Here is a 27953-nt window from a genome sequence, read left to right on the forward strand (position 1 = left end):
CACCCCACCCCCATGACCCACCACGCCCTTGAAAGAGGCTGCTTTCTTGTTGGACATTTGAGGTCCAGCGGGTACACTGGTTTCCAGAAAGCCGAAGTGGAATGCTCGCTGCTGGCCAGGAGGGCGGCCACCTCCCCACCCGTGCTGGAAGGGGCCGGCCCCCTGAGAAGGGCCGCCTGCGTCAGGCTGGCCTTTTCGTTGCCCTGTCTCCTCTCTCCACCAAGTGGAAGAAACACCTTCTATTTTTAAATATTTCAGCTGTTGCTATTGAGTAATGTTGGTTCCTACTGCAACCCAGCTGTTAGGTAAAATACTTAACCAAATGTTTGGAGGTTGCTAAGAAGGAAATTCTGAAATGCGTTCTTTCTGTGAAGTAAACTTGACCTTATGTAACTGAAGTGCTAGGGACAGTCGCACAGGAGATCTGTGGTCTCCTAGACCACGGGAGCTATTTTAACTTGTAGATAATGTATTTTTATCATTGAGTTTAGGGCAATCGAACAGCTTTCAGAGAGTAACTTACAGGTGGGAGCACAGCCAAGGCCCAGGTGTGGGCTGCAGGGGCGGGAGCTGGCGCTTCAGTGGGTGTGACCGGATTGGACCCAGGGGTCAGCACTTACTGGCTGCCGCCCTGGGCGAGCTACTAACTCCCAGCCTGGTTTCCCACCTGTGGTCGGGTCACCAGTGGGACAGCTTCCTGGGCGGCAGGGACTGACGTCGGTAATATAGGTGGCTCTTGTACATGGCGCGCGGGCTTCTCGCTGCCTTGACGTGTGGCTGTGCAACATCAGAGTTCTCACCCAGCCACACCTGCTCACAAAGGTGCGACAGCAGGCCCCACGCGATTGTCTGTCTCTCACTTCTGGATGGTGGGCTCGCCGTCAGTAGCTGAGAACTTAGAGCGGGTTTCACCGTTCTGGGTTCTATTTGTAGTTTCTGGGAAGCACACTGGTGCACTTGAAAGCCCAGTTTCCCCTGTTTGCCAGGGTTTTATTCCAGCCATTGCCCAAGCTGAGCCTGCAGATAGTTCCAAAACAGCGCTGCCTCCTCAGAGAGAGGGAATCAGAGACGTTCAGGGTTTTCTAAAGAGCTTTAAGGGTGGTCTGAACCTGGAGTGGGCATCCAGCACCGCTCCATGGTTCCTTCCCGTGGTTCAGGGCGCAGATGGCTCTGCCCCCTCGGGTGGACCCAGCGCGTCCAGCCGTGCGCAGGAGGGTGTGGACTCGGAGGCTGTGACGACAGCGCCAGGGCTGTCTGGCAGCGGGAAGATTCAAGTAGATGCTGTGCGTGTATCTGAGCCAGAGCTGCTGGGGCAGGTGGCGTCCTGGTGCCGTGTAGAGAGAGGGGCCTCGGAGCTCCCGGGAGGCAGCCACGCAGATCCGTGTGCTTCAGGAACAGCTTTTCTGTGGAGTCAGACTCGGGGCACGTTTTTGAGTACAGCTTTCTGCATTGTGTATACAGTGCATTACTCTGTGGTAAAAAGCATTGAAGTGGTCTGTTAAGAGTTTCGTTTCTTAAAAGTCCTGATGACTTCAATAATTTCAGCTTGTCATTTAATAGGACTGTTTGAAAAAATATGCACCAGAAGAGAATCAGACCCAGTGGTGCGGGTGGTGTGAGGATGGCTGTCCACCAGGGAAAACTGGGGCCCAAGGTAAGGTCTGAGTAGATCAGACATATGACGCGCCCCTGAGGAATGTGGACGCGTGGACGAGCGTCTCTTCTGTTGCCATGTGTCCCGCTGCAGGGCCCGGCTGGTTTGGGGCCTTTGTTCTTGATCCTGTTGGTTGTGGTGTTTGCTGGGGGGTGTCTCCCAGCATCACCTCCCTTGGTGCTGTTGGTCCAGGGAAGAACAGTGGGGTCCAGGTTGTTACTTTCTCTGCCCATTGAGCTGCACCCGCCTTGAGCCCTCACCCCCTCCAGGTTCGGGAGGTTGGCATTGGTCTCCGATGCTGTCTGCACTTGTGTACAGGTGAGATCAGTGGTGCCCTTCGGCTGTAAGTGCCACCCTCCTGGTGGCCCTGCAGCGTCTGACATGCCAGTTTTCCCTGGTTCCCTGCAAGTGGCTCCTTATTGCCCAGTGCCAGAACCCAGCCCTCATCTTGGTGGCCTCTCCCCAAGGTGGGCCCAGTTGACCACTCTTATCCAAAGACTACATCCTCCTGGTACCTGACCACTGCCCTGGCCACTGGTCCTCAAGCCCTTGGCAGGTTCTCTCTCCTCTCTCCTGCATCTCAGTGGTGGGACATCCCCCGGGCTCGAATTGGATGGCTTCTCATTCTTGTGGACATGCCCCTTGGGGATCTCAGTGGTCTCCTCCCACATCAGCTTAGAAACCGTCCTGATTCTGCTGCAGTTCACGTCCCAGCTCCAGCCTGGATCTCCCTGAATTCCGATCCCAGAGCCCACTGCTGGTCTGGTTCCCCACCTGGCCACTAGGCATCTTGGACTTGATGTACCTGAAACCAGACTCCTGACATCTCATCACAAACGTGCTCCTCTCGCCGCCTCCCTGGACTCGGTGGTACCTTTGTCCTGTGTCCTCGCTCCTGTGCATTCGGCCAGTTAGCAGATGTCATCGCTGCCCCTTAGATAAGTGCACGAGGACAAATCCCATTTGAGTGATGAAAGTGTTCCAGACTGTTCTTGGTGATGGTTGTGCAATGTGGTAACTCTACTAAACCATCCTTGGGTTGTGCATCTGAAGGGGGATGCAGAGTGAGCCTCGGTGTAGCTGAGACGTGTGTGTGGATCCTCCTCGCTCCTGTGGCATCGTGGCCGCCTCCCTGTTCCGGCACCTTTCAGGCATTGGGGGGCCCTAGAGAACAGCACCCATAGCCTTCAGTTTTCAGTGGGGAGCATGGCGGGGGCCTCAGCAGACAGCACGCGTTTGGATTTGCCTCTCGTCTTCGCAGTGGAGGCTTTCCTGCATGTCGGGCCCGTACAGAGTAGGATGCGAGGAAGACGGCCGGGGCCTGGTCATTGCATGCAGTCCCAGATGCCATGGCCTGTGGCCCTTTTCTCTCAGCGTGTTCCTTCACCAGAGAGCCCTGCTCAGCCCCTCCCTCGGGCACAGACCTTCCGCCCCGGCCCGCGCCCCTGGTGCATCGGCAGCACCCATTGTGTGGTCTGCTCTGCCCTGCCAGCCACTTACAGCTTCCCAGATTCTATGGCTGTTGTCTCCTTGGCGATCGCTTTTGGGGAAAGATTCTGTGCTTTTCTTACTGGCTGAAGAGTGGAGTTTTCGGAGGGAGCAGAGTAAGTCCCATCAGCCATGTTCCTCCAACAAGCCGCCCCTTGAGTGTCAAGACTGAGCACCCCCCCTCTGCGCAGCACTTTCAGAATTGACCGGGAAGCCTTATCATATTCCTGCTGAGGACAGAGACGAGGGACTACCCGGGGGCATGAGGCCGAGCCGTCGACCAGGAGGCCCTGGGCCAGCTGGCAGGGCCGAGCCCTTGGGTTTCGGGCAGGTGTGGAGGCAGGGCTGGCCCCAAAGCTGCCTGTGGACAGAGGCCATGAGCCTGCCCCAGACTCTTGTTTGCTGCTCACCTGTCCTGATCAAGTCTTCCTGTGCCTGCCCCCTACGGCCGCACTCCCCCGAGGACACACATCCCTCCACAGGGCCTTCTGCATGGCTCACATCTGGGGCCGAGGCAGGAGTGCAGGGCAGTTCTGGTCCATGTGGCTGTCCTGCCAGATGCCACAATGGGTGGCCCTTGGTGTCCTGGGGACACTCGGGACCCTCCCCAGAAAGCACTCTTGTCCGCTGCCCTGGAGGCTGCAGGCAGGCTGAACTCGAGACTACCTGTCCTTTCCTGGCCGTCATCACTCTGCCAGGCCCCTGTGCTTGTGCTCGCCGCCGCCGCTAGGGGTCCATCTGTCGGGGTAGGACAGGGGGACTTAGAGCCCTGAAGAAGAGTGAGGGCCGCCTGGCAAAGTCAGCGTCGACGGGCGTGCCCTGTGCAGGGCACCCGGGCCCTCGTGCGCCGCCCTGTATCCCAGCCCACGCGGTCTTCAGTGTGCGCACAGCTCAGCCGGAGAGGAACGGTTTTCCCTCGCTCACGCGTTTCTAGTTGCCCCGCCCTCTTTTTCCGCCCTTTCTCCCCCCAGACGGCAAAATGTCAGAGGAGAGGAAATCGTGGTCACACAGTTGCAACATCTGTTACCCTTCCCTGGGTCTGAATGAGTCATTCTGCACTTGAATGGACCCTGAACTTTGGCCGGTTTTCTGGGAATAGTGCTTCTCTGTTTCGCATCTCTCGGACAGGGACGGCGTGGCGTGGCGCGAGAAGAGAGGACCTGACCACGGGACGAGAGTGACAGTGTCCTGCTTTATGATCACTTACTGAATAAAGAAACATAGGCTCAGGCTTTCTCTGTGGCTGAGAACTTGTAACGTGCACAGCCTGCGTTTCTTGCTGGGCCCTGAATGTGCTCTTTGTGGGTCCCTGACGTCATGAGTGCGATTGTGTTGGTGTGTTTCTCAAGCGCAGCCTCTGCCAGCAGTTCTCCACCGTAAAGCATTAACGGGCACACAGGCGTTTTGTGTTGGTGCTGCATTCTCTAAGGGAAGGAGGGTTATTGTCTTCTCCGGGGTGCTCGGGTCAGAGACACTGGCCGTTTCTGCTGGGAACTCTGGCATTTCAGCTCGTTGTGATACTAAATCCATACAAGTCACGTCTGACGCACCTCGGAGCCCGGATGAATGGGGATTGTGACTTCTCTCGGCAGCTGGTGTGCAGGGCAGGGCTGGGGACTGCTTCGAGCACTCCCCCACCTGGCATGTCGGCGGGGCCCCCTAGGGCTGAGTGGGCGGCGTTTCTTGACCCTGCGTGGGTCTCTGTGGCCCCCATGCGCTGCCCGCTGGGTTTGACCATGAGTGGAGCATTGTCAGTGAGGTGGAGACGTGGCAGGAGATGGTTTGGGTGTGTCTGACGTGGGCGATGGTCGCCTTTTCAGTCTCTCTGCCCGGCTGTAAACTTTCTGTGGCAGAGGAGTGACGTTTTCTGTGATACCTCAAAAAGGTAAACTGAGGCAGGACTTCGTTCCTTTGTAACCGTTAACACATATGGAGGAAATGCTGCAGTCAGAATAGTGATGGCATTTGCTGAGGACACCTCCGCCCTGGCCCCAATGTGGTATCCCACAGTGGGCCTGCGCCCAGCACCCAGCACAGAGCAGGAGGCCCTGCACACCGGCAGCAGATGAACTCCTGTGGAAACAGTGGCTCATCACAAGTTTAGGGTTAATAAAAAGGGTCCCTTCAAAGTTGTTTTATGTTCAGGTTTTTAAGTTTTTTATTGTTTTTTTTTTTTTTAGAAAAAAGGAAGGGAGAGGGAGAGAGGGAAACATCCGTGTGAGAGCGAAACTTTGATCGGCTGCCTCCTGCACGCCTCTTGCTGGGAACTGAGCGCACAACCTGGGCTCGTGCCCTGACTGAGAATCGAACCAGCAGACTTTCGGTGCAGGGGACAGTGCCCAGCCAGCTGAGCCTCCCTGCCAGGGCTGTTTTCAGTTAAGAGATTAACTATTGGACATTCTGATGGTCCCCCTGCTGTATTTTTCATAATAGAAATGATCAAAACAGAAAAGCAGGGGAATTAATAAAACTCCAGTGTTCTCAGCGTGTGTGGGGGGGGGGTGGGGTTTAGGATCCTGCTGTTCCCTGGGCCTGGTCATGAAAACTCTTTATTTGTGTAGGTTTTTCCCACATAAAGGTCAAATGAAAACCTCTTAATAGGTCAAGTCTGATACCCAATTAGACAAAAATGCATACATTTAAAAAGCTGGGGGTTGCTCTTCACTGATTTGGAGAATAGAAGAGAAACTGTCAGCTGGTGCTTAGCCTCTGCTTGTTAGTGCTTGAAAGAGAAGAGAGAGGACAGCTTCTTAAAATGATAGAATGTGTAGAATTTGCTGGTTGCCCTCTGGGCAGCTCTGTCTCTTCCTTGGTTCCTGTGCTACAACTGCTCTGGGCTTGGGGTGGAAAGGAATGAGGGAGCCCGCGTCCTGTGCAGCCTCCATCCCATCAGCTTCCTGAGCTCTGCCTCCATGAGCCGTGCGCTACAGCGGGTGACACATTTGTCAGGACATGGGCTCAGAGTGCTGTGCCTGCATCGGCTCAGGTCAGAGCACAGGGCTTCACACATCCGGCCTCTCCCTCAGCCCAGTCTTCCCCGACTGAGCCTCATAAGAAAGACCAGCATGGGACCTGCCACCTGGGCAGTGATCACAGAAATGCTCTGTCCCAAGGGGACGGTTCCACTTATGGGCTCTTTTACTGGAACCTATGGGCTATGGGGCTGGGCAGTGACTGGAGGGCTTGGTGGCCTGGGGGCCAGGTCTCTGGCAAGGGGGCTGGGGGGAGCCACTTCCAGGCAGACTCTGGGACCAGGTGATGTGCATAACGTAGCCTATGCTGAGAGTCCAGGCGGAGACGGCCCTTGGTGACCCTGAGGGACTGGTCCTTGGTGACCCTGGTCTCTTGAGTCAGGGCTCCCATCTGAGTCTTGCATCCACCTTCAGGGCAAGGCCCAGTCTCCTGCCCCGGCCCCCAGGCCTGGTTCCTCGGTTGATGAAAAATGGAGCCTAGAGCAGACTGTGGGAGAACTTTTCTGAAAAAGGAGGTGGGGCTGTGGGCCTGTTTTGGTCTCTCCCCTCAGCTCCTCTGGGGGCTTTATGAGCAGAGCGGGGGGAGAGGGCAGCCACTGCCTGTCTGAGCACCACCACAGAAGGGTCCCTGGGCCATAGTACCAGCCTGTGTCCATGTATTTTCATTTTTATTTATTTTTTAAAAATACCTTTTTTCTTTTTTTTTAAATATATCTTTATTGATTTCAGAGAGAGGGAAGGAGAGGGAGAGAGAGAGATAGAAACATCAATGATGAGAGAGTCACTGATCGAGCCCACAACCCGGGCATGTGCCCTGACCGGGAATCGAACCCTGATCGCCTGGATCCTAGGTCGATATTCAACCGCTGAGCCACGCCCGGCCGGGCTGTATTTTCAAAGTGGGAACCCTTCCCCGCGGAGCGCCCACCTCGGTCTGTCTCAAGGTGCCCATAACTGAAAGCCCACGTTCCTCCTGTGCTCCTCTCCTTGCCTTGATTCGGTGTCGACTCAGCATCAAGACGGATCCTGCGGCTGTGTCTCATTCCGATCACTCGTGCTGTCCCCAGCCGGCTGCACTCCGGGAAGAGGCCACAGGCTCTGTGAAGCCGACACGGCTCGTGCGGCCTGTGCAGGCCAGCTGGGAGGCGCTCCGTGGGCTGCAGCCTGTAAACATGTTTGCCGAGAGCGTGCTTGCTCGCCATGGAAACGGGCCCTCGTCCTGAGCGTCTGTCTGGACCACTCTGTGGCACACACTGTTCTGTGGTTCGGGTACACAGCTCTTCAGTGACTTGGCGAGAGGGAGGGAGGGAGGGCGCGGCAGTCACCTCCCTGCGTAGTGCTGCTCAGCCCTCTCCTGGGCCTTTTCTTCCCTTTTCCCTGTGACTTTCAGTCGTGCTGTTAGAAAAGGCGATGAGCCTGCAGCAGGGTCCTGTGAGTTCGCAGGCCTCTGTGAGGGGTGCAGAGGGGAGCTCGTGCCTGTGCCCTGGTCTGACCATTGCTGATGGCTGTGATTTTTGCACTTGAGGAGTGGATCCCCTCGGAGGCTGCTGAGTCCTGCACTGTGAGCCTGTTGGGCAAGAGTAGGGAAGGGGCATCCGAAATGTGAAATGGCCTTTAGCGTGCTGGGAACCCTTGCTGCTTGCCAGGGGCCTGGGCAGTGGCTCGGGCGGGTCGCCATGGCTCACAGTGACCACGCACTGTGCTGTGCTCTCTCCGCAGTGGACGTGGCCTCTGCGCTGCCTTTGCAGGTGGCTCCCTCAGCAGTGCCCATGGACCTGCGCCTGGACCACCAGTTTCCGCTGCCCGTGGCAGAGCCTGCCCTCCGGGAGCAGCAGCTGCAGCAGGAGCTGCTGGCCCTCAAGCAGAAGCAGCAGCTGCAGAGACAGATCCTCATCGCCGAGTTTCAGAGGCAGCACGAGCAGCTCTCGCGGCAGCACGAGGCCCAGCTGCACGAGCACATCAAGGTGAGTCCTGGCGCCGGCACATGCTTCTGCACCATGACCCTAGCTGCTGAGTGTGGCCCCCAGCAACCAGCTGCACCAGCAGGACTCACGGGCAGGGGCAGCCTTCACCAGGCTGTGAGGACAGATCACCGGATGCCTGTCTTCCCAGCAGCAGGGCTGGCCAAGTAAATGTGTGGGCAGACATGGTACATAGTGGGACCAGTGTCCAAAATCCAGTGTGGGATGTACTTACAGCAGGGAGGGTGCTTCCCATCTAGTTTCACCTGCACGTGTATGTTGTGACACAGGAAAATTGCCAGCGGGAACAGTAACCTGGTCATCTTGGGTGGTGTCTGACTTTTTCACTTTTTCTTACAGATCTTTTGTAACTGGAAAGAGATTTTAACATTTTCTTATATTTAAATGGAGTAAGAAAAACTAGCAAAGATCTTTTGGGGGGTTACTTACTCTCTACAAATACCGAATTGGATCCCAGATTTTAAAATTAAATACATAAGAAAGAAACACGTATTGGTGACATGTAGCGAAGGGATGCTGTGCGGTTGACCAGGTGAGATCATGATAAGCTCTCGTGGTATTAGAGTCGTGCAGAGCAGCACTGCCCCGTGGAAATAAGCAGGGTATGTTACAGTTACGTAGGGGATTTTACGTTTCCTAGTGGCTACTAGGAAACAGCAAAAAAACCCAGGTTGTGTAAGTTATTTATTGCTATGTAATAAATTACCCCAGAACTTAGCAGTTTACAGCAACCAACATGTATTAACCCCTAGTTTCTGTGGGTCGGAGACCTGGGAGCAGCTCAGCTGGCGGTAAGGACTCAGGGTCTCTCACCGGGTTGCGGTTAGGGCCACAGGACCCATGTCCAGGCTCACGTGTGGTTGTGGACAGGAAGCCTCAGGTCCTCATCACGTGGGCCCCTCACAGCACAGCCTCCTGGTGGGAGCCTCAGTGTCTCCTGCGGCCTAACCTTGGAAGTGACGCACCCCTCTCCCACCTTCATCTCCTGGTCACACAGACCAATCCTGGTCCATCCTGGGAGGGGCACAGACAAGGGGCAGATACCAGGAAGCCGGCATCCTTGGGGGCCACTGGGAGCCTGGCTAGCAATAGGTAAAATTACTTTTCAAATATTTATTTCACATCACATTTCTAAAATATTGTTCAGCATGTAATCAGTATAGAAAGCTCTATTCCTGCCAAGTCTGACAAACCATTGTGCACCAGGCACAGAGAGGGCGTCTCCGTTTGGATTGGCTCCCTTCAGGCACTTGTAGCCACATCCGTGGCTACTGTATTGGGCAGCCCACACCCTGTGCTACCTGATGCGTAAGATGCCCTTTCCATAGAGACTCCGCAGGCATTTATGGCGCTGTGGGTGGGCACCGCTCAGCCAGGCTTGGCTTGCTCGGGCATGAGCCTGCACCCCGATGGCACATGCCCACGGCGCCATGCAAAGTAACATGATCCCTCCGTTTCTGCCTCTGGCCAGTAATGCCCTCGACCTCAGGTGCCCAGTTCTCTCCCCTTGTCCACAGGAAGCACTTAGCTGTTCACTTAACCACATCAGAAGACGAGGGACAGGTCAGTGTGCCAGGCTGTGCTACCAGCTCTGTGGACTTTCCAGCAGATTGCTGGGTGAGGCAGGCTTCCCTGCAGTGTCCCCTGGCTCAGGGAGCTGCACCGCAGTGTTCAGTGTGTCCCTGAGAATGGGCCCAGTGGCAGCTCTGAGTCCCTCTCTCACGGATCCCGAAGCACACAGAGTACAAGCATGTACCCCCAAAGGCGGGTCTGAGAACTCTGTCCTTGGGCCTCGAGAGATCAGGTTATGGGAGGTCTCTGCTTTGGAGGCCTGGTCTTGGCCATCTTGATCGTTGCTTTGGTTCTTGTTGGTTTGATGTGTGGCTGTCAGGGCCCCTTTCCACTCTGAGTTGGCTGGCCTTCTAAGATCAGCATTGGACAAACCAAGGAGAGGATGCTTTGCTGAGCTGTTGGATGTCCAGGCCTTATTGCTCTGCCTTTAGATTTCAGAGGAGCATAGTAATTCTGGGTGACAAAGGTGTCCCTAGTTTCCATGGAGATTGGGACATGTGCAGCCACTGTGACTTATTTTTCAACAAGTGCTCTTGTCCAAAAAATCAATGCCCTTCTCTTCCCTGACACCGAGCACACACGCTCCCACACCCGCTCTTCCAGGAGGCTGGGACGAGAGGGAGGCCCATGGGACCAAATTCGGCCTGGACCTGCTGATGGGAAAGTCTCCCCTCCCTGGTCCTGCCTGTGCGGTGGGCAGGGGGAACGGCAGGCTCTGGGCGGCCCACAGTGGGTTTACCCATGAGTGGGGACAGTGTGACTCTGGTTTTTAGGACTGGGAGGAAATGGTCACTTGCCAGCCGAATGTCAGGGGTTGTTGAAGTTACTCCAGGTGACTGCCTGCAGCCCACACAGTGGCCTCGGTTAGCAGGCCTTTCAGTAATGACAGGAGCCCTAACAGGTGTCCATCTTGTGTTGTCTGTGAAGCAGCAGCCTCATGTTTCTGTGACTCCAGCAAGCAGTGTAAAGACGAGGGCTTGGGGCCAGCCTGTGAGAGCGGGAGGTGCACTCTTCCACGCAGTCCCTCAGGACTTCTGCCATTATGTCCTGCACCCGTCCCACCTCACAGAACTGAAGGTCCGCACGGGCCATCTCTCCCATCTGTCCAGGTAGGCCCGCTTTCACCCTGCTCCTCATGGCCAGCGGGCCCTTCCCTGCCCTTCATCTTTCGAGGCCAGAGCACTGTGTGCCCCCGTCAGTCACTTGTCCACCTTTCCTCACCTGGACACAGGTTTGCAGGCCCAACATAGATGCACCTGGCTGAAGGGAGACCTAGGTAGCCACCTGTTGAATTGCATTTTCCCCGTATTTTCTCTGCTCCGCACACTGCTGGCCTCGTGCCTAATACAGTGGCGGCACTCAGCGCCAGTGACCTGAGCTTGCAGGTGTGCTTCGTGCTAGCCTGCATTAGACACGCTTCATGTAGGAGTTAGTTGAATTTGTAGCGCGTAGAAAAAAAATGAGATGTTGAGAAATAAGCAAACCCCATGTATGTGAGGTCATCAGGGCAGCGGGAAACATCAAGGCCCTCGAGAGGGTGGTGCTGCATTACGGGGCAAGCGGGCTTCCTGTGGCCGGGTCCTGCGCCTGCACCGGGCCAGGTCTTCCTTCCCTGACCCTGTTCCTGTCCTCACCTGGCACTTTAGGAGTTTGCATCCCTGCCGTGGAGGTGGAGGAATGTCCTTCCGAGTCCCCCGTCAGCCTGTGCAGGGCAGTGCCCTTCCTGCCCGTGTCCCAAGGAGCTCAGACCTGGTTCTCCACACACAGGAGGACTCGCAAGGTCACACGTTCTCTGCATTTTAATCTTTTGTTTTTCCATTTAGAGTGGGGATCATAAAAGCCGTTTAAACTTTGTAATTGTATCATTACATCAGCGGCTTTTGTTTGGACGACTTACCCTCTTCTGAAGCTGTCATATTGTTAGTGGCATTTGGCAGGAGTGTTTGCCAGACAGAGTTCTTGAGCACGCAGTCTAATTAGTGTCCTTAAATCATTAGTGAATTTGAACAGAAACTTGTAAATAAGAAGGGAATCATTTTTATTTTTATTTATTTATTTTTTTAATATATCTTTATTGATTTCAGAGAGAGGAAAGGAGAGGGAGGGAGAGAGAGAGATAGAAACATCAATGATGAGAGAGTCACTGATCGAGCCCGCAACCCGGGCATGTGCCCCAACTGGGAATCGAACCCCAATCGCCTAGATCCTAGGTCGACGCTCAACCGCTGCGCCAAGCCCAGCCGGGCGGGCATCATTTTTAAAGTGGATATACATTGTTAACTCTGGGTGCAGGAAACCTTTAATGGGTCTCAATGCTCAGGACTGCACGTGACCTTGACAGTGTCTCTGCAGGTCAGGCTGACTCAGGTCCCATGTTTCTGCCTGCATCCTGCATAGTTAGTTCTCCCCTCCCCAGAACAGGGTCCCCTTGAGCCCTGCACCTGAGGTGGGGTGTGAGAGAGCCAGAGTTTGGGCATGGGGAGGTCTGTGCCCAGAAATTGTGAACTTTTGCCAACTGGGATAGCACAAATGATTAAAACTGTTTTCTAAATTTGCTGCTTTGGGAATTGTATTTTTAATTCTTTTTATTTTATCAAAGCAATAGATATTTCTAGTGTTTCAAATGAAAAAGTGCTATGGGGTTAACCATGAAGCTGGATTCCCAGGCCCCAGGCCTTGTCTGGCGCATGTTCCCTGTTTAGACGGCCACATTCAGATCTTGAAAAGTTATCTTTGACAACCTCCGTAATAGCCCGTGGCAGGGCCCATCCCATCCCAGGACCCTGCTCTTGCCAAAGCTGGGCCCCAGATGTGGGTGACTTGCTGTCCTGAGGTCCTGATGGGCCAAGGGTGTCTCCTGAAGGCCCTATCTCTGACCCTGGTCATGTGGAGCTCCAGGGAAAGTGACACCTGTTTTCCCCATGTCACGGGTCCCTCAGGGTCACCCCAGGAACTCCCTCCCGTTCTCCTGTGGGATTGAGTCAGTCCCCCACTCTCTGGCTCTCCCAGGGCAGAGGCCTTCCCTGGGTCCTCAGGATGTGTGCAGAGATGGCTTTCCCCTCCTAGAGCAGCTGGTTCTCCAGGTGGTAGTAGATAAATGGTGAGTGTGCTCCTCTGTGGAGTGGTCTTATGGTTTTCTAGTGCTCCTTGGGACTCTGGTCACGCTCCTGGCAGGTGCGTTTTTGTTTCCCGTGCCAGTTCAGGTTGTGTCTCCGGTGCCTGGCAGGCTCTGCCTCGCAGCCTCCATTGCCTTCCCCTCCTGCTGCCGGGAGGGCCAGGAGACCCTCCGAGACCATGTGGAGCACAGCACAGGCGGCAGCCTTGCACTGTCGTCACTGGTCTCAGGAGCCACCCTCACTGTCCCCTGGCCCACAGACGGAGATCCCCATGAGAAACAGCTGTGCTTGTTCCCTTTTCTTTTATGGAAAATCCTTAGTTTTTTCCTTAGTCATTTTTTTTTTTATCGTGGTAAAAATTACATAGCATAAAATTCATTGTTTGACTATTTTAAAGTATACTATTCGGTGACACTTAGCTCATTCACGATATTGTGCGACTATTACCACCGTCTAGTTACGAAACATTTTATCAGTGTCTCCCGGCCCCGTCGTCCACCCAGGCGTCCTCGTCTGCCCTCTGCCTCTGTGAGTGTGCCCGTTCTGGGCGTTTCCTAGGAAGGGAGTCACACACGTGGCTCTCGGTGTCCCGCTTCCTTTCCTTGGCATCGCGTGGTCAGGGCTCCCCACATGGCAGCGAGCGTCAGGCTTTGTTCCTCTTCACGGCCAAGTGATAGTCCTTTGTGTGAACGGGCCTCAGTTTCGGTGTCCGTCCACCTGGCGCTGGGTGCTTGGCCGTTTCCCCTCGGCCTGTGGGCCGTGCTGCTGTGAGCAGGCACAGGTTTTGTTGGGGCACCGGCTTTCAGTTCTCTGGGGTAGAATTGCTGTGTTATTTGGTGCCTCTGTAGACCCGCAGCCATTTCTTCACTGTGGTAAATACACTTCACCTAGACTTTGCCACCTGGGCCGCTTTAGGTCTGAAGTTCAGTGTCACTCACCCACTCACACCACCCCAGCCTGGCACTCACCACTCTGCCGGCCTCTCTAAACTTGACTACTCTGTGGACCGCATGTGAGTAGCATCACCAGTGTGGGCGCGACAATAAAGCCGGGGGCTGGGATAGTAGCAGAAAGGCCGTGCTCCCCCCAAGGTGCAGGCAGCTGGCACCTTCCCTTCCGCGGGCCTGACAGTGAGAAGTAAACATCATTCCTGCGTTGTTTGAATTCGTGCTTTTTTGCTAGTGAGGAGGAACTTCTTTCTGTTCATGTCTGCCGGTGTGAATGGCGCTGTTCCCAGGGCAGGACAGGGTTTTACGAGCTGTCTAGTTGAGGGCGTGACTCTTCCTTGCAGGAACAGGGAGAAAGTGGAAAGGAAACCTGGCTGCAGGCGGCTGAAGAGATGTTGCCTGGAGCCCTGGCCTCCAGGTCACCCGAGGCTGTCCTAGCGAGCCAGCGCAGCGCACTCAGGGAGCTCATGGCTGCGCCTGCTGGAGCCCTGTGTCGTCCCTGAGCCTGTCTGCCTCGAGGGGGCTGGGGAGCCCTGAATACACCCGGCATGAGGGTCCAGGAGCTCGGTCGTGGGCAGGTGGACAGTCATGCTCAACCCGCTGCTCGAGGTCTGGCTGAGCGCTGCAGAAGGCAGGCTCAGCCCCAGCCCAGCCACAGACAGTCTGGGGCCCCAGTGCCAGTGTGCCAGGTGGTGGTGAGCTGGGAGGGAAGGCGCCAGGATTCCTAGCGGGGGGGCTGGTCTTTATGAAGGTGCCGCTGGAACCCAGCCTTGAAGGAGAAAATAGTGTTACCCTGGGTGCAGGGGTGAAGGCCGAGCAGCACTGCACGCACCCCTGTGGCGGTGTTAATGTGCTTTAGTAGAACCTGACTACTACGCTTCCAGTAGCCGGTCGGTTACTAATCGTTAGGGTAAACAGGCGCTCTGAGTGGGTCAGCTGCCAGCCCCCCGGAGGCTGAAGGTCTCTGTCCTCAGCTGGGGCCAGGACAGTACCTGCCCCCAGTGTCAGTCCTTCGTGTAGCAGGGTTTGTTTTAGTTCACATGTGAGAGCAGACATTTGGCTGGGTTTCCACTTGAACATTCGTATGTTCGATTCCTAGTCAGAGTCAAAGAAGCTCATTCCAGGGCCCACGCTTTGGCTCTGAGCTCAGCATTGGCTTGAAAGTAAATTCAGTGCTAAATGCTCATTAGAGTAACGGGATCTGTTGTTGTTGTTTTTCTTAGAAAAATTAAGTTGGAGACGTCTCATTTTAAATTGGTCATGATCGTTTCAATCTGCAAAAAATAGCTTATTAGCAATTCTCCTTTCTCCATAGAATAGTCTTGACCTGTACACAGGTTAGCGAGATACTAGGTGCAGATAACTATGGATTTTACCACACGTGGAAATTAGCACATCTCAGAGACCCCTCCTATAGCCTGAAGACTACGCTCTGTGACACATCCCCCATTCCCCGTGGAGAGGCAGTGGGGAGCCTTCCCTGCAGATGGTGCCCCAGTGAGATGTGTGAGTGCGGAGGGTGGAGCAGACGTTCTTCACGGTGTAGTTGGTCCCCCTGTCCCTAAATCTGCGTGTAGAGGACAGCTCTGTCTCAAGATTAAGAGACAGGCCTGACATGAGACGTTGCATCCCGAGGGTGGCTGCCAAGGTCGGATTCATTCGTCTCCCATCTGTTTTATGGGTTTTAATATAAATCCAATACTGTGTAGTATCCATCCAAGCCGGAGGTGGAGTAAGGTCGTGCAGTGATGCTCTGGGGCGCTTCAGGGAGCCTGAGCCTTGTTTGTGTCTGCTGCTTTCATTAAAATCCACGACAATGCTGTTTTTCTGGGAGTTCTGTGATCCTTGAGTTTTAATCACCAGTATCTGTGGTGGTTGTTTCCAGTCTTTTTGTAACTATAATTGAAAGATCGCTTTCCTTCTGGGTCCTTGCTCAAAAGTAAATATTGAGAGACTATTAAGCGAACGCTCCTCATTTAGGCATAAATGAGTACTGAACAACTGAAAGGGACCCGGCCGGCCGTGGGCCCATGGGGTGTAGCAGTACCGGAGGGGAGGGACACCTCACCATGAGAGCGTTGTTCGGAATGTCACTGTATCACTCACTGTCCCAACCTGAGCAGCAGACAGGCCGGCCAGGTGCACGTTTCTTGAGATTTCTGACGTGAGGGCGGAGCTGCTGACGCGCCATAACCAGGAGTGGGATGTGTCTCAATGAGGACACTGTTCGGCCCTCAGGCAAATGCTCTGCATCTATCCAGACCAGCAAATACACCTTCAGGCAGAGTCCTTCCCCATGGGTGCCTGTCCTCGTGAGCATGATGTCAGGCCCCACCGTGGCTCTGAGCACGTGTCCTGGGTCGAAACTAACAATGGGGGCATGCTCCACCCTCACTTCATCACTGTTTAGTCACAGGGTGTACTTTGGTTTCCTCTTAAGCGGTGAGAAAGCACCACTGGTTGGGATTGTTTGCACGTTTCTAGCTGATGTGCAGACTTCCATTGTGATGCCAGGTCTCAGGCTGGAGCCAGGCCCTCAACCCAGGCTGTGCTGGCTGTTGGCCACCAGCACTGCAGAACTGGGAGCCCGTTTCACAGCGTAAAACTCCTGGAGTTCACCCCTGCACTGTTCTGTGTGTGCTGTTTCCCTGGAGGCCTCTAGGGCCTCGTTTTGATTTTAGGATGACATTGCCACATCAGAAGGAGCCAAGCTCTTTTAGAGGAGGGCAGAATGCAGACGAGAAGCTGTGCCACCTGTTATAAGTGTCTTCCAGAGGCTGTCTGACAGTCCTCGCAGCAGCCCTGAGTGTGGTGTGAGGAGTTCAGTACTTGAGGGGTGTGTGGCAGAGCCAGGTCACGTTGGGCAGTCTGGCCCCAGCACTCCTCTGACCACGTGCCATTTGCAACCTAGAGTCATCTGAAAGTTCAGGTGGCAAACAGGGAGAAGGGCATGGGTTGTGCCTGTCAGGTCCATTGTCCCCTGGGTCCTGTAACTGGACAGCATGTAATTTTTTCTCCATAGGAAAGCTCTTAGAGGTGACCCTCAGCGTCTATGGCCTGCCTCTGATTTTTGTCATCAGGTCTTGGGAATCCCTGTTCTTGAACGTCACAGAAGTAGCTTTGCTTGCTGACTCCCTGTTCCCACGCTGTTGGTGGTGGGCACACTCACCGCATGTCCACAGCCTGCCCGTGGTTTTCCCTGTCCCTGTAGCTTATCCCTTTTCCTCACGCGGTAGCGGTCCAGCGTGTGAGCACAGTTTGTGTTCAGCTCACAGGCACGTTGGGCATGGCTTTGAGTAGATGTGCCCCATGTCTCACGGGCGAGTCCCAGGGGTGGGTTGGCTGCGCCTTTGCATGAATGCGTATTTCATGCTTTTGTGTCGTTCTCAAAAAGACATTCCCAGCCTGCAAGACGACGGAAGTCTTCCTGTGTGTTTTCTTCTAGGATTCAGTTGTTTTCATCTTTGTTTTTAACACTGAAAAGGTCAGGAGACCTCTGGGCCCTGAGCAGCCCAGATGCTTGCGCACTGAACAGTTGGATAGAATTGTAGGAAACGCTGGCTGTGGGGCGGGACCAGCGGCGGCATCAGCACCACACCCACAGGAGCTGGCCCTCTGATGATTCTGTCATGTGTGTCACCTTGTCCCGGCCTGGCTCTGATCTCTCTGTCTCCTTCCCTTCCCACAGCACCAGCAGGAGCTGCTGGCCATGAAGCACCAGCAGGAGCTGCTTGAGCACCAGCGGAAGCTGGAGAGGCACCGCCAGGAGCAGGAGCTGGAGAAGCAGCACCGGGAACAGAAGCTGCAGCAACTCAAAAACAAGGAGAAAGGAAAAGAGAGTGAGTGCCACTCCCAGGGCCAGGTCACGGCCACACCCAGTTCCGAAGTTCTCTGTGCTCCCCTTGCTCCCTGGTCCTAGCACGTGGTGTCACTGCAGGGTCACTCCAGGGGCTGTTCATGGCCCTTAGCTTCAGCCTCATAGTGGCTTTGTCCTTGTGTGGGGGCTGCAGGAGCATTCAGCACAACTTTTGGGTTGACTTTAGCATTTTAAAGCATATTCAGCAGTCTCCTAACAGACTTGAAAATGTTAAAAAACATAAAGCACAGCAGATGCTTGTGCATTTCACCCGGGAGCTCAATCTTAAACATTCCCAGGTTCTTTTGAGAGCTTGTGTGTGTTCCTTGAGCCTGGTGTTTGCTTGTGGGACACCTGTAGCTGAGAGGAGGGATCACGACCACCCCGATTCTTTTATAGTGGCTGTGCCATGTGTCTGGTACCAGGGTGATCTGTTGTCCCAAGAAAGACCAGACTTGATCTGAGCTGGGGGGCTGCACTGTGTGCTGTCCCCCTTGGAAAATTCCCGAGTCTCAGAGAAGAGGCCACAGCCCCCTCTGCTGACCACTGGGCCACTGGACAGAGAGTGCCTTCGGCTCGCACAGTGACACAGATGCAAGGTGACCAGCCTGAGTAAGGCCTGGCGTATCCACCGCTGCGGCATCCCACCCAGACAGTGAGAAAAGAACACGTCCCCCGTGTGTGTTGTGCTGGTTTCTTCTTTTTTGTTGTTTTTTGTTTGTTTTTGTTAATCCTTACCTGAGGATGTTTTTTCCATTGATTTTCAGAGAGAGTGTAAGTGGTGGGAGGGGAGACATTGATGTGAGGGAGACACATCGGTTGGTTGCCTCCCGCACAAGCCCCGACCGGGGCTGGGGATTGAGCCTGCAACCCGGGTACGTGCCCTTGGCCAGGAGTGGAACCTGAGACCCCTCAGTACGCAGGCTGAGGGTACAACACTGAGTAACACTGGCCAGGGCTGTGCCGCTTTCTTTTGACAACCTGTTGCAGTGACACCAGGGCTTCTTCAGCAGAGCTGTGTGTGTCCGTGGCCCCGTCTGTCAGATTCCGCCCGGCACCAGTGCTCAGCTGCACCTGCTTGTCCCCAGTCACACTGGAATGAGTCAGGTGCGCCTTGTCCCTGCTGGGCTTGGGCACTGACGGCTGGGTGAGCTGCCCATCCAGGGCTCCCAGATAGAAGACTACGCGCCTCACCAAGATGCGAAACCTCAGAGTTCTCAAAGGTCCTTCAGCTTCAACTTCTGAGAATGGTTAGCCATCTATACAAGTCATTTTAACAGGCTTTTGTTTAAATGAAATGTCCATTTGCACAACAGCATGTGGTATTTCTAAAGCCTCCTTGTACAGTCTGTTGTTTGAAGTTGTTCCATCCCAGGCACGCACCTGCGCCGGGGCAGTACCACCCCTTCTCCTTCCCGAAGGCGACTGTGCCCCGACACCTAACACCCAGTCGTTTCTCCCACCTCCAAAATGAGTGGGGTCTTTATTCGGTGCTTCCTTCCCCGCTCAGCACTGAGCTTGCAGAGCCGTCCTCACTGGCGGTCACTGCCCTTTGCGGACGCACTGCCACGTGCGTCAATGCGCCACAGGTATCAGGGCTGCCGTGCCTGTCCTCAGACGTGACTCTGGGTGCGGACAGGTCCCTGCGGCGTGGCATGGCAAACCTTAGGCTGAGCGTGTGTCCAGCTTTCATACTCGATGCCAGGTGGTCGTCCACGTTTCTGTGCCAGTTTCTGCTGCCACAGCTGTGGGCAGTCCCTGTTGCCCCATGTCCCCGCCAGCACTGGTGCTGATCGGCCGCTGTCCGGAGTCCTGGTCCCCATTCTCCCGTGCGGGCTTGGAGCTCAGTGATCCCGTGTCCCTTCTTTGGGGTGAGGAAGTCACTGCTTATCCAGGGTGGTAGTTTAACTTGTATCAGCTAGTTGTCTGTGCCACAGCTACCAACAGATACCACTTTTTTCCGATTGCTCAGAAACAGCTCATTCTAAGTTAGTTCTCCTAGTTTAGCAGAATCTTCCAGGACTAATAACATCTTCGGCCTCACAAAACAGGAACAGACTTGACGTCAGAAAACACCTTAGATCTGTTTGCACGTCACAGCCCCACCCGGCCCTCCCTAGCGCCAAGTGTTCTCTGCTTCCCTCCACACTCGTCACAGCCAGCCCTGTGGTTTCCAGAGCGTAGATTTGGGTGGTCAGGCTTTATTATTAATAATAAACTGTGCACAGTGTGCATATTTGGCACACTGGGGTCAGCTCTGCCACCTGAGTGTGATCCTGTGAGAAGGCAGCTCGGGCCCTGGCATCAGCAGCCATGGCACTGCCTGTGAGGGGGCCTTGTGCCAGCCTCGGGCTGCTGGTCAAGTGCCTGGAGATGCAGGGCACAACTGCTGTCTGGTTTCTTGGGTTTCTTAAATGAATTTCTTTTAAAATATTTAATTCAAAGTTTGGTTACTTATAAACATTTACATTACTTTTAATTTTAAATAATTCTGCAGGTGGTTTTTTGTGTGTTGTCTTTTTTTCTGATACCATTAATGCCATTCATTTGATAGAACAGTGAACTCTCAGAATTTGTGGGAGTTTTGGTATCTCAACATCGATACACGATCTTTAATCAGTTAAGTTTCAGTTAGGTTTACTACCTTTAAGAACATGAGATACACTGCCTTTTAATATAAATTTAAAAGCAAGTCTTTGCTCTCTTAGCAGGTCAGGGTGACTCTCATTGCTGTTCTTTACAAGGGTCTCACTAAGGCGGTCGTTCACTTTGCTGTAAAAACGGCTCGAAAGGCTGCAGTTACAAGATTCACACACCTGATCCTTAAAGTGATTCTCTGCCCATGTGCCTTCCTCAGAGTAACATGGGGCACAGAAAAGAAGTCAGTCTCAGAGGCCACGAAGGTAGCAACAGATTTGTTCAATTTGTGGTGTCTACCAGCCCATTCTGCAGCCTTGGCCTGGGGCCCCCACCTGGTCAGCTCCCCCCACCCATCTGCTGGGCCCCCTCCTGGTCAGCTCCCCCCACCCATCTGCTCGACCCCCACCTGGTCAGCTCCCCCCACCCATCTGCTCGACCCCCACCTGGTCAGCTCCCCCCACCCATCTGCTGGGCCCCCTCCTGGTCAGCTCCCCCCACCCATCTGCTGGGCCCCCACCTGGTCAGCTCCCCCCACCCATCTGCTGGGCCCCCACCTGGTCAGCTCCCCCCACCCATCTTCTGGGCCCCCTCCTGGTCAGCTCCCCTCACCCATCTGCTGGGCCCCACCTGGTTTACTCTTCTTCATATCTCTCTTCCCTGTGTTTCGTTTAATTGGCTGCCTTTTCCTTAGACACCCCCCACACACACTCACAATCCACCCTGTTGTACAGGAGACTCTGTCTCTTACGTTGGCCGGGTCAGTGCTGGCACATAGTAAGGGCTCTCTATAAACCCTCTCAAATGAATGAGCGGTAATCGGCACACATTCTTTTAAAAAATAGAAATGAGACACTTGGTATTATTCATTTATTGAAGAGGCTCATTGATTCCAGAACTTTGATGTACAGCAGAAGGTCTGTTGAGAGATGAGCATGTAACTAGTAGTGTGAGGATCTAAACCAGCAGCTTCCTTCTTAAGCTCTGTCCTCAGAAGTTTGAAGGAGAAAAGTGGATTTCCTTTGCACTCCAAGTTGCACGTCTATGGTCCCCACTTGTGTTTGCTGCATCTGGGCCTGTGGGGAGCTGTGAGGATGTGCACTCCGGTCGTTCCCACCCACCCCTGTGAGGACGGACCAGTAACCCAGCCCCCAGCTGAAGGTGGCTAGAGGAGGCCAGGCAGGGTCACCTGTGACCACGTGTAAAGTAGACGTAGTCTGATGCAGCAGGAGGCACGCACCATCTATTCAGTTCACTTAGACGGGGAAGGAGCCTCCAGGTTGTTTCCAAGATGAGGAAGTCTGGTTCGGGGAATTGGGTTTGTTTTCCTTTGACCTCATGAGAGTCTCATGAGGTGCCCCCCTCAGCCTTGAGCAAGTCAAGGAGCCACAGTTCTTGCAGCTGCCCCGGGGCCGCTCAGCCCTGCAGCACCCCTCCTCCTGGGAGGATCCTTTCGGCAGCTCACGGGGCAGTGCTTCTTGGCGGGGGCTTCACCTGAGCACAAATGAGCCATCATCTCCGCTGGACGGCACATGTCCGCTGGCCATGTCTTACTGTCCCTGCCTGTCACTAGGATTTATTGCGTGTCGTTCCTGCTGGGACCGGGCGTTTGTTCCCCGCCCTTCTTGGAGTTCAGGCGCCGTGATGCAGGCTCGGGGTGTGGCCGAAGCAGGAGAGGCAGTAGCTTCCTAAGGGAGTGGTGTGCGAGGCGCTCTGTCCTCCGTAACGGGAAGCGGGCCCACGGGCGCAGGCGCTTCTGGGCATGTTCTTATTCTACTCGGCGAGAGCGCAGCCTTTTGTCCTGCCTTCCGTCTACTCCTGGGACAGCAGGTGTGGACGGACCTGAGGGTCAGTCCTCTGGCCATCCGCCCCCCCCAATCATCATCATCATCATCATCATCATCATGTGGTTTGGTCACTTGCCTGCAGTGCCAGTAGCACTAAAAAGTTCTGGGTACTGAGAGATAAAGTGGTCATCCAGAGGACTGACAGGTGAGGGCACAGGGTCAGGTGGTCATCCTGAGGACTGGCAGGTGAGGGCACAGGGTCAGGTGGTCATCCTGAGGACTGACAGGTGAGGGCACAGGGTCAGGTGGTCATCCTGAGGACTGGCAGGTGAGGGCACAGGGTCAGGTGGTCATCCTGAGGACTGGCAGGTGAGGGCACAGGGTCAGGTGGTCATCCTGAGGACTGGCAGGTGAGGGCACAGGGTCAGTGGTCATCCAGAGGACTGACAGGTGAGGGCACAGGGTCAGTAGTCATCCAGAGGACTGACAGGTGAGGGCACAGGGTCAGTGGTCATCCAGAGGACTGGCAGGTGAGGGCACAGGGTCAGTGGTCATCCAGAGGACTGGCAGGTGAGGGCACAGGGTCAGTGGTCATCCAGAGGACTGACAGGTGAGGGCACAGGGTCAGGTGGTCATCCTGAGGACTGGCAGGTGAGGGCACAGGGTCAGTGGTCATCCAGAGGACTGGCAGGTGAGGGCACAGGGTCAGTGGTCATCCAGAGGACTGACAGGTGAGGGCACAGGGTCAGTGGTCATCCAGAGGACTGGCAGGTGAGGGCACAGGGTCAGTGGTCATCCAGAGGACTGGCAGGTGAGGGCACAGGGTCAGTGGTCATCCTGAGGACTGGCAGGTGAGGGCACAGGGTCAGGTCATCCCGGGGACTGATAAAGATGTTGAGGACCTGCCCCTGGTGCCCAGGAAGTCACGGGTGGTGAGTGTTTGAAGGCATTTGGAAAGCAGTTTAGCAAGATGCTTCCAGGACTATGATACTGACCTTGTTAGATGTCATTTTGATGGTCTCCTAAGCCCTGGTTCTTTATGTGGACAATGTTGTTTACTCCTAAGTGTTAGCAGTGTGGTTCCTACAACAACAAGAGGAAAACGTGAGGAAGCCTCACAGTCAGGCCGTGGTTTGTAAACTCGGCTGCAGTCACTGTGGGATGTTGCCCACCGTAAATGCCATATGAATCCAAACAGTGCGGGACCTACTTAGGCTGTTCCGAGTGGGGGGACAGACACAGATCTGAGCAGTCTGATGGCAGCTCTGAGGAAACAGGCTAGATGCTCACAGGTTGCGTCTGGAGTCATGAGTTTGGACTTTAATTTCTGAGATCAGCTCCTGTGTGCTACTTGCCAGCCACCCAGTGGGACACCAAGAGGCCCTTGTCCCTGAGCTGCTAGAAGGGTCCTCACTGGAAGAGGGGCATCTACAGGGCTGAGGGGCCCCAGGGCAGCTGTAGGCACCATGACCCCTTGACCTCCTTAAGGGTGGGAGAGGCTGTGGCCAACCAGCAGCCACAAAAACCCCACGAAGCCCAGGACCTTGACTTTAGTCCAGATGGTGAAGTGCTCGGTGCCTCAGCAGCCGCGAGGCTGGAAGGTACAGAAGTGTTCCCTCGCACGCCTGCCAGGGAGCCTGCTGCCTTGCGGGGTCGGGAGCGTGATGCAGCCAGCTCAGCACGCAGGCGCCATCCCGGCCCGTCGCCGTGGGAGGGGTGCATTGGGGTGCACCGGCCCCTCTGGATGCCGCCTCCTGCGCTGTAGTGAGAAGGAAACCGCTCTGTCCCAGCGCTCCGTCCAGATGCCCTTTTCAAAAACTGATTTTAGAGAGAGGAAGGGGGGAGGGGCCTCCTGTACACAGCCTGACCAAGGAGGGTCCAGTCTGCAGCCTGGGCAGGTGCCCTGACCGGAATTGAACCCACCGCTCCTTGGTGTACAGGGTGACTCTCCAACAACCGAGCCACCCGCCAGGGCAGGGTGTCCTTCATGTAAGAATGTTGAAGCGTCCTCCAGAAGTGGGTTTCACGAGCGGCAGCTGGTCTGCGTACTGATTGGGCCTGCACTGTAGTAGAACAGTCATGTAAAAACCTTGGTGGGAGGAGGGCCTCTTATTAAACCTCCTCCTGCCTTCTAGAAGCTTCCGGTGTCAGCCCCTCCTGAAATAGAATCCCGCTGTCCCCAGCCCCCTTTATCCCGTTCGGCACGGAGCTGCCTTCCCAGGCAGAGCCTCCAGTCGCCACCCTGTGCTCTCCTGCGCCAGGTGCCGTGGCCAGCACGGAAGTGAAGATGAAGTTGCAGGAGTTTGTCCTCAATAAGAAGAAGGCGCTGGCCCACCGGAGCCTGAACCACTGCATCTCCAGTGACCCTCGCTACTGGTACGGGTAAGTGGGGCGGGGGGGTCTGGCACGCGGCCCGGGGTAGGAGTGTGTGGTGCCTGTTCTTACCCTGCAAGGCAGGTGGGAGGGTGTGGAGTTACTCTCCCAAAGCAAGTAGCAGACGTGGTGTGAACAACACAGTCTGGTGGTTATGACCACGGTGGTCACACAGAGGGGGCATGGGCCTGCCTTTAAATGACCTGAGGGATGCGCTGGGGCTGACCCCATCGTTCCTGACTTTCATGGTCTTTTCAGGCCAAAGAAGGAGCCACTTCAGTTGGAACTCTGATCTTTGTCCATAGGCACCTTCTGAATCTCTTCCCAGGTGTTACTGCTTCTTAGGGAGTCAGTAAGGCCCTGCAGCGTGTTTATTATTTTTACGTGAGGGCCTCTCCCCGGGCCTGTGCAGTGACAGACACATCACAGAGCCTGCTTGTGCTGCAGGTCGGAGTCCTAACCTTGTGGGCGGCGATTCCTTGTGCAGAGGGAGGCCATTCTACCAGCATGTGGATCAGGGCTGGCCATGGACACAGGCCGGGTGTGGAAGGGCATGGCAGGCTGTGGCCTTGAACACTGGCCCAGGGTGCTTCTCCGACATTGGCCTTACCTTTAGGTTTCTGCTGTTCTCGGGGTGATTTCTCTCTGGGAGAAGCCCGCCGGGTAGTTACGTAAATCAAAGTGTGACCACTGCTCACTCCACTGGGGAAAGTGGCCGTCCTCAGGCCCTGGTACTGAAACCCCAGATCCCACAGAGGCGACCCCACCTATTCCCCTAGATGACATCCGTTATCCCCTTGCCACCTACAGGCATTTGTCCCCAGACCCTTTTCTGCTCCCCTGGGCTCTCTGTGGCTGCTCATTGCTGGGGCACCAGGCTGTGCTCACGCCGTGACCTGCCCGTGGTGTTTGTGCAGCTCAGCCAGCAATGGTCACACAGGAGGGAAGGCCACGGGATCCATGCAAAGCTGTAGCAAAGCCCTGGGCCTGAGCCACCTGAGGGGGAGGGTTTGTTAGAAGGGCTGGGGCAGCGCACTCAGAGGCCCCACGTGTGGTGGCAGCAGTCAGACCCGTGGTCTCCCCACTAGTAACAGTCACAGGGTTTTGTCATCGTGGGAAAGCTCCTTTGTCCAGGGAGGGGTGGCAGGTGGATGCAGGGAGGGTAGCAGTTGGGAAGGGGCCTCAGTAGGACAGCAGCGATGAAGCCAGGTGGGGAGGCCCAGGATACGGGCACAGCAAGGAGCCTGCACTACAGACTTGTAAGGGCTACAGTTGGCGGGCAGCTGAGGCAGCTGAGAGAGCCTCGGAAGCGGTGCCCAGCAGGTAGGAGGCCCCAGGAACCCATCCAGAAAGGAGCAGTGCAGGGGAGGCAAGCCCAGGCGAGGTGGCGTGGTCGGGAGTCGGAGTCGCAGCTTGAGCACATCAGGGTTGTTGGATGGTAGCCACAGTGCCCTGGAGGAGGGTGAGGGCGACTGTGGGGCTGGAAGACTAGGCAGGCAGGAGTAGACGCCTTGGTGGTGGGCTCCCAGGTGAGGGTAGCATGGAGCCCATGGGCTGGGAAAGTGTCTCACCTGCAGTCCTGGCAGCTGCAGAGAAGGGGTGGCCTCCCGCAGACAGGGCACTGAGGAAGGACAGCACCACACTGGTGAGGGGTCCACAGGAGTGGCTGGGAGCAGGGAAGGGGGGAGGGGAGGGCTTCAGGGCTCGCTGCCTGAGGGCAGGTGGCTGTGAGGTTTGAGACTTCCAAGGCCACTTTCCCGTAGGATACACCGTGAGGCTGTGATTTGGTGAGGGTGTTACCCCTCTGACCTTGAATGAGATTGTGAGAGATGGTCCCTGGGATGAGGCCTGCAGGGTCTGGGCTTCGTGCCTGAGGGAGGGGTGACACACCCAAGGGTACATCCGGCCTGTGGGCACTCCTGTCTCCACCCAAGCCCCCAGACCTGGCCGCAGTCAGTCCCCAGGAATATGAGAACGTCCCCAGACCTGGCCGCAGTCAGTCCCCAGGAATATGAGAACGTCCCTGCAGTGGTGGGCACCGCCTGGCGGGGCTGGTACCGGGCGCTCCTTTGGGCCCGACTGCTCACTGACCTGGTCTCCGTGAGCGGCACCTTCTCTGCACTGCTTTGCTCTCGAACATTTAAATATCCACTTGAAAGGACTGAGGAGCTCGTTCTCAAATCACATGCCACCAGGTGCTTGGATGGGGAGTCATGTATATTCGGATAGATAGTCCAACAGATTCCAAATAAATCCGCAAGTTTGCTCCCGGCCATTAAGCAGATGACAGTGAATTTCACAGAATCAGTCACACCTCTGGCACTTCCTCAGACCCAGCCAGACATCCAGCAGGACAGTGTGCTGACGGTCGGCCCAGGACAGCAGCTCCCTCCCTCCCTCCCTCCCTCCCTCCCTCCCTCCCTCCCTCCCTCCCTCCCTCCCTCCGAGGCCTCCCCTCCCTGAGCCTCCTTGTGGCAGCCTGCCTGCTAGCCATTCTCGGGGTTCCGAGTCCTGCCTGGCTGCTCATAGAGAAGTAAATGTATAGATCAGCTCCAGGATGCCGTCCCTCCCCACAGGAGGCTGTCTAGTGATTTGGTCCGGGTGGAAGCTGCAGGTTCTCTGCTGGAGGGAAGTACCACATGGCTCCTGCCCTCAAGGACAAGGACCCAGACGTCACCAGCAGCCCTTCCCAAAGCCCCCCAACCCCCTGTCACAGCCACCCCCAACCACACTTTTGGTTCCTTACATCTGGAGCCCACCTGTCTGCGTCTGGGCCCTGTGCTCCCAGGACAAGCCCATATGTGCCGGTGGTGACCCTGGCAGCCAGAGCACAGACGAGGGCAGGAGCCACCTGGCAGCAGTGGCCCAGCAGAGACCTCTCAGCACCAAGTCAGTCAGCAGCAATGTCACCTGGTCTGCTCCTTGGTCAGCGTTGGTTTTGGTTTCCTTTCCATCTGGCCCCAGAGAGGAGGCCAGTCTGCCCATGAGGCTGCTTGCTGAGCTGGGACTGATTTGTCAGAGGGGGCCCATTCATGGGGACAGTGGCTGGGGCTCTGGTGAGGCTTGCTCGGAGTAGCCAGCTGCACGGGGTCCATGCCCTGGGCTCACTAAGCCGCGTCTTTGTGTGTCATCCCCAGGAAAACGCAGCACAGCTCCCTGGACCAGAGCTCCCCGCCCCAGAGTGGCGTGTCTGCCTCCTATAACCACCCAGTCCTGGGCATGTACGACGCCAAAGATGACTTCCCTCTCAGAAAAACAGGTCAGTGCCCCATCTGCTAGGGGAGGGTGGGCTGGGCTCCACGCCTGCATCCCTCACATCCTCAGATCCCCGTATCCCCAACCCCCACGTCCACCTGGCTCTCACAGGAAGCTCTTGCATTAGTGTCCCATGATTCATGCCACAAGCACTGAACCCCGTGCATGTGCACCTACTTCTTAAGGCTCAAGCTCAATCATAAACGTGCGGACTTACTCTTCTTTGGTGCCAGACTGTACTTGATCCTAGCCCAGTGTCCCCTGGTGGGTGCGGGGACACGGCAGCTTTCATCATTGGCCCTCAGTGTGGCTCT

The 27953-nt window shown here is 55.6% G+C and overlaps 1 protein-coding gene across 4 annotated transcripts in view; it reads left to right on the forward strand.

Annotated features, from left to right (window-relative positions):
- Positions 1-27953, forward strand: part of HDAC4 (histone deacetylase 4) — a 180938-nt gene that overhangs the window by 101596 nt on the left and 51389 nt on the right. For 3 of the 4 annotated variants that reach the window (XM_081141971.1, XM_081141973.1, XM_081141974.1), the window contains exons 4-7: positions 7834-8078; positions 17420-17570; positions 24273-24393; positions 27522-27643. In XM_081141971.1, coding sequence (XP_080998097.1) covers positions 7834-8078; positions 17420-17570; positions 24273-24393; positions 27522-27643 — 639 coding nt within the window. The remainder of the gene's footprint in view (positions 1-7833; positions 8079-17419; positions 17571-24272; positions 24394-27521; positions 27644-27953) is intronic. The other variant, XM_081141972.1, reaches the window with a different exon arrangement.

Source organism: Miniopterus schreibersii (assembly GCF_964146895.1).
Source record: "Miniopterus schreibersii genome assembly, chromosome: 7".
In the NCBI taxonomy this organism is placed as follows: Eukaryota; Metazoa; Chordata; class Mammalia; order Chiroptera; family Miniopteridae; genus Miniopterus; species Miniopterus schreibersii.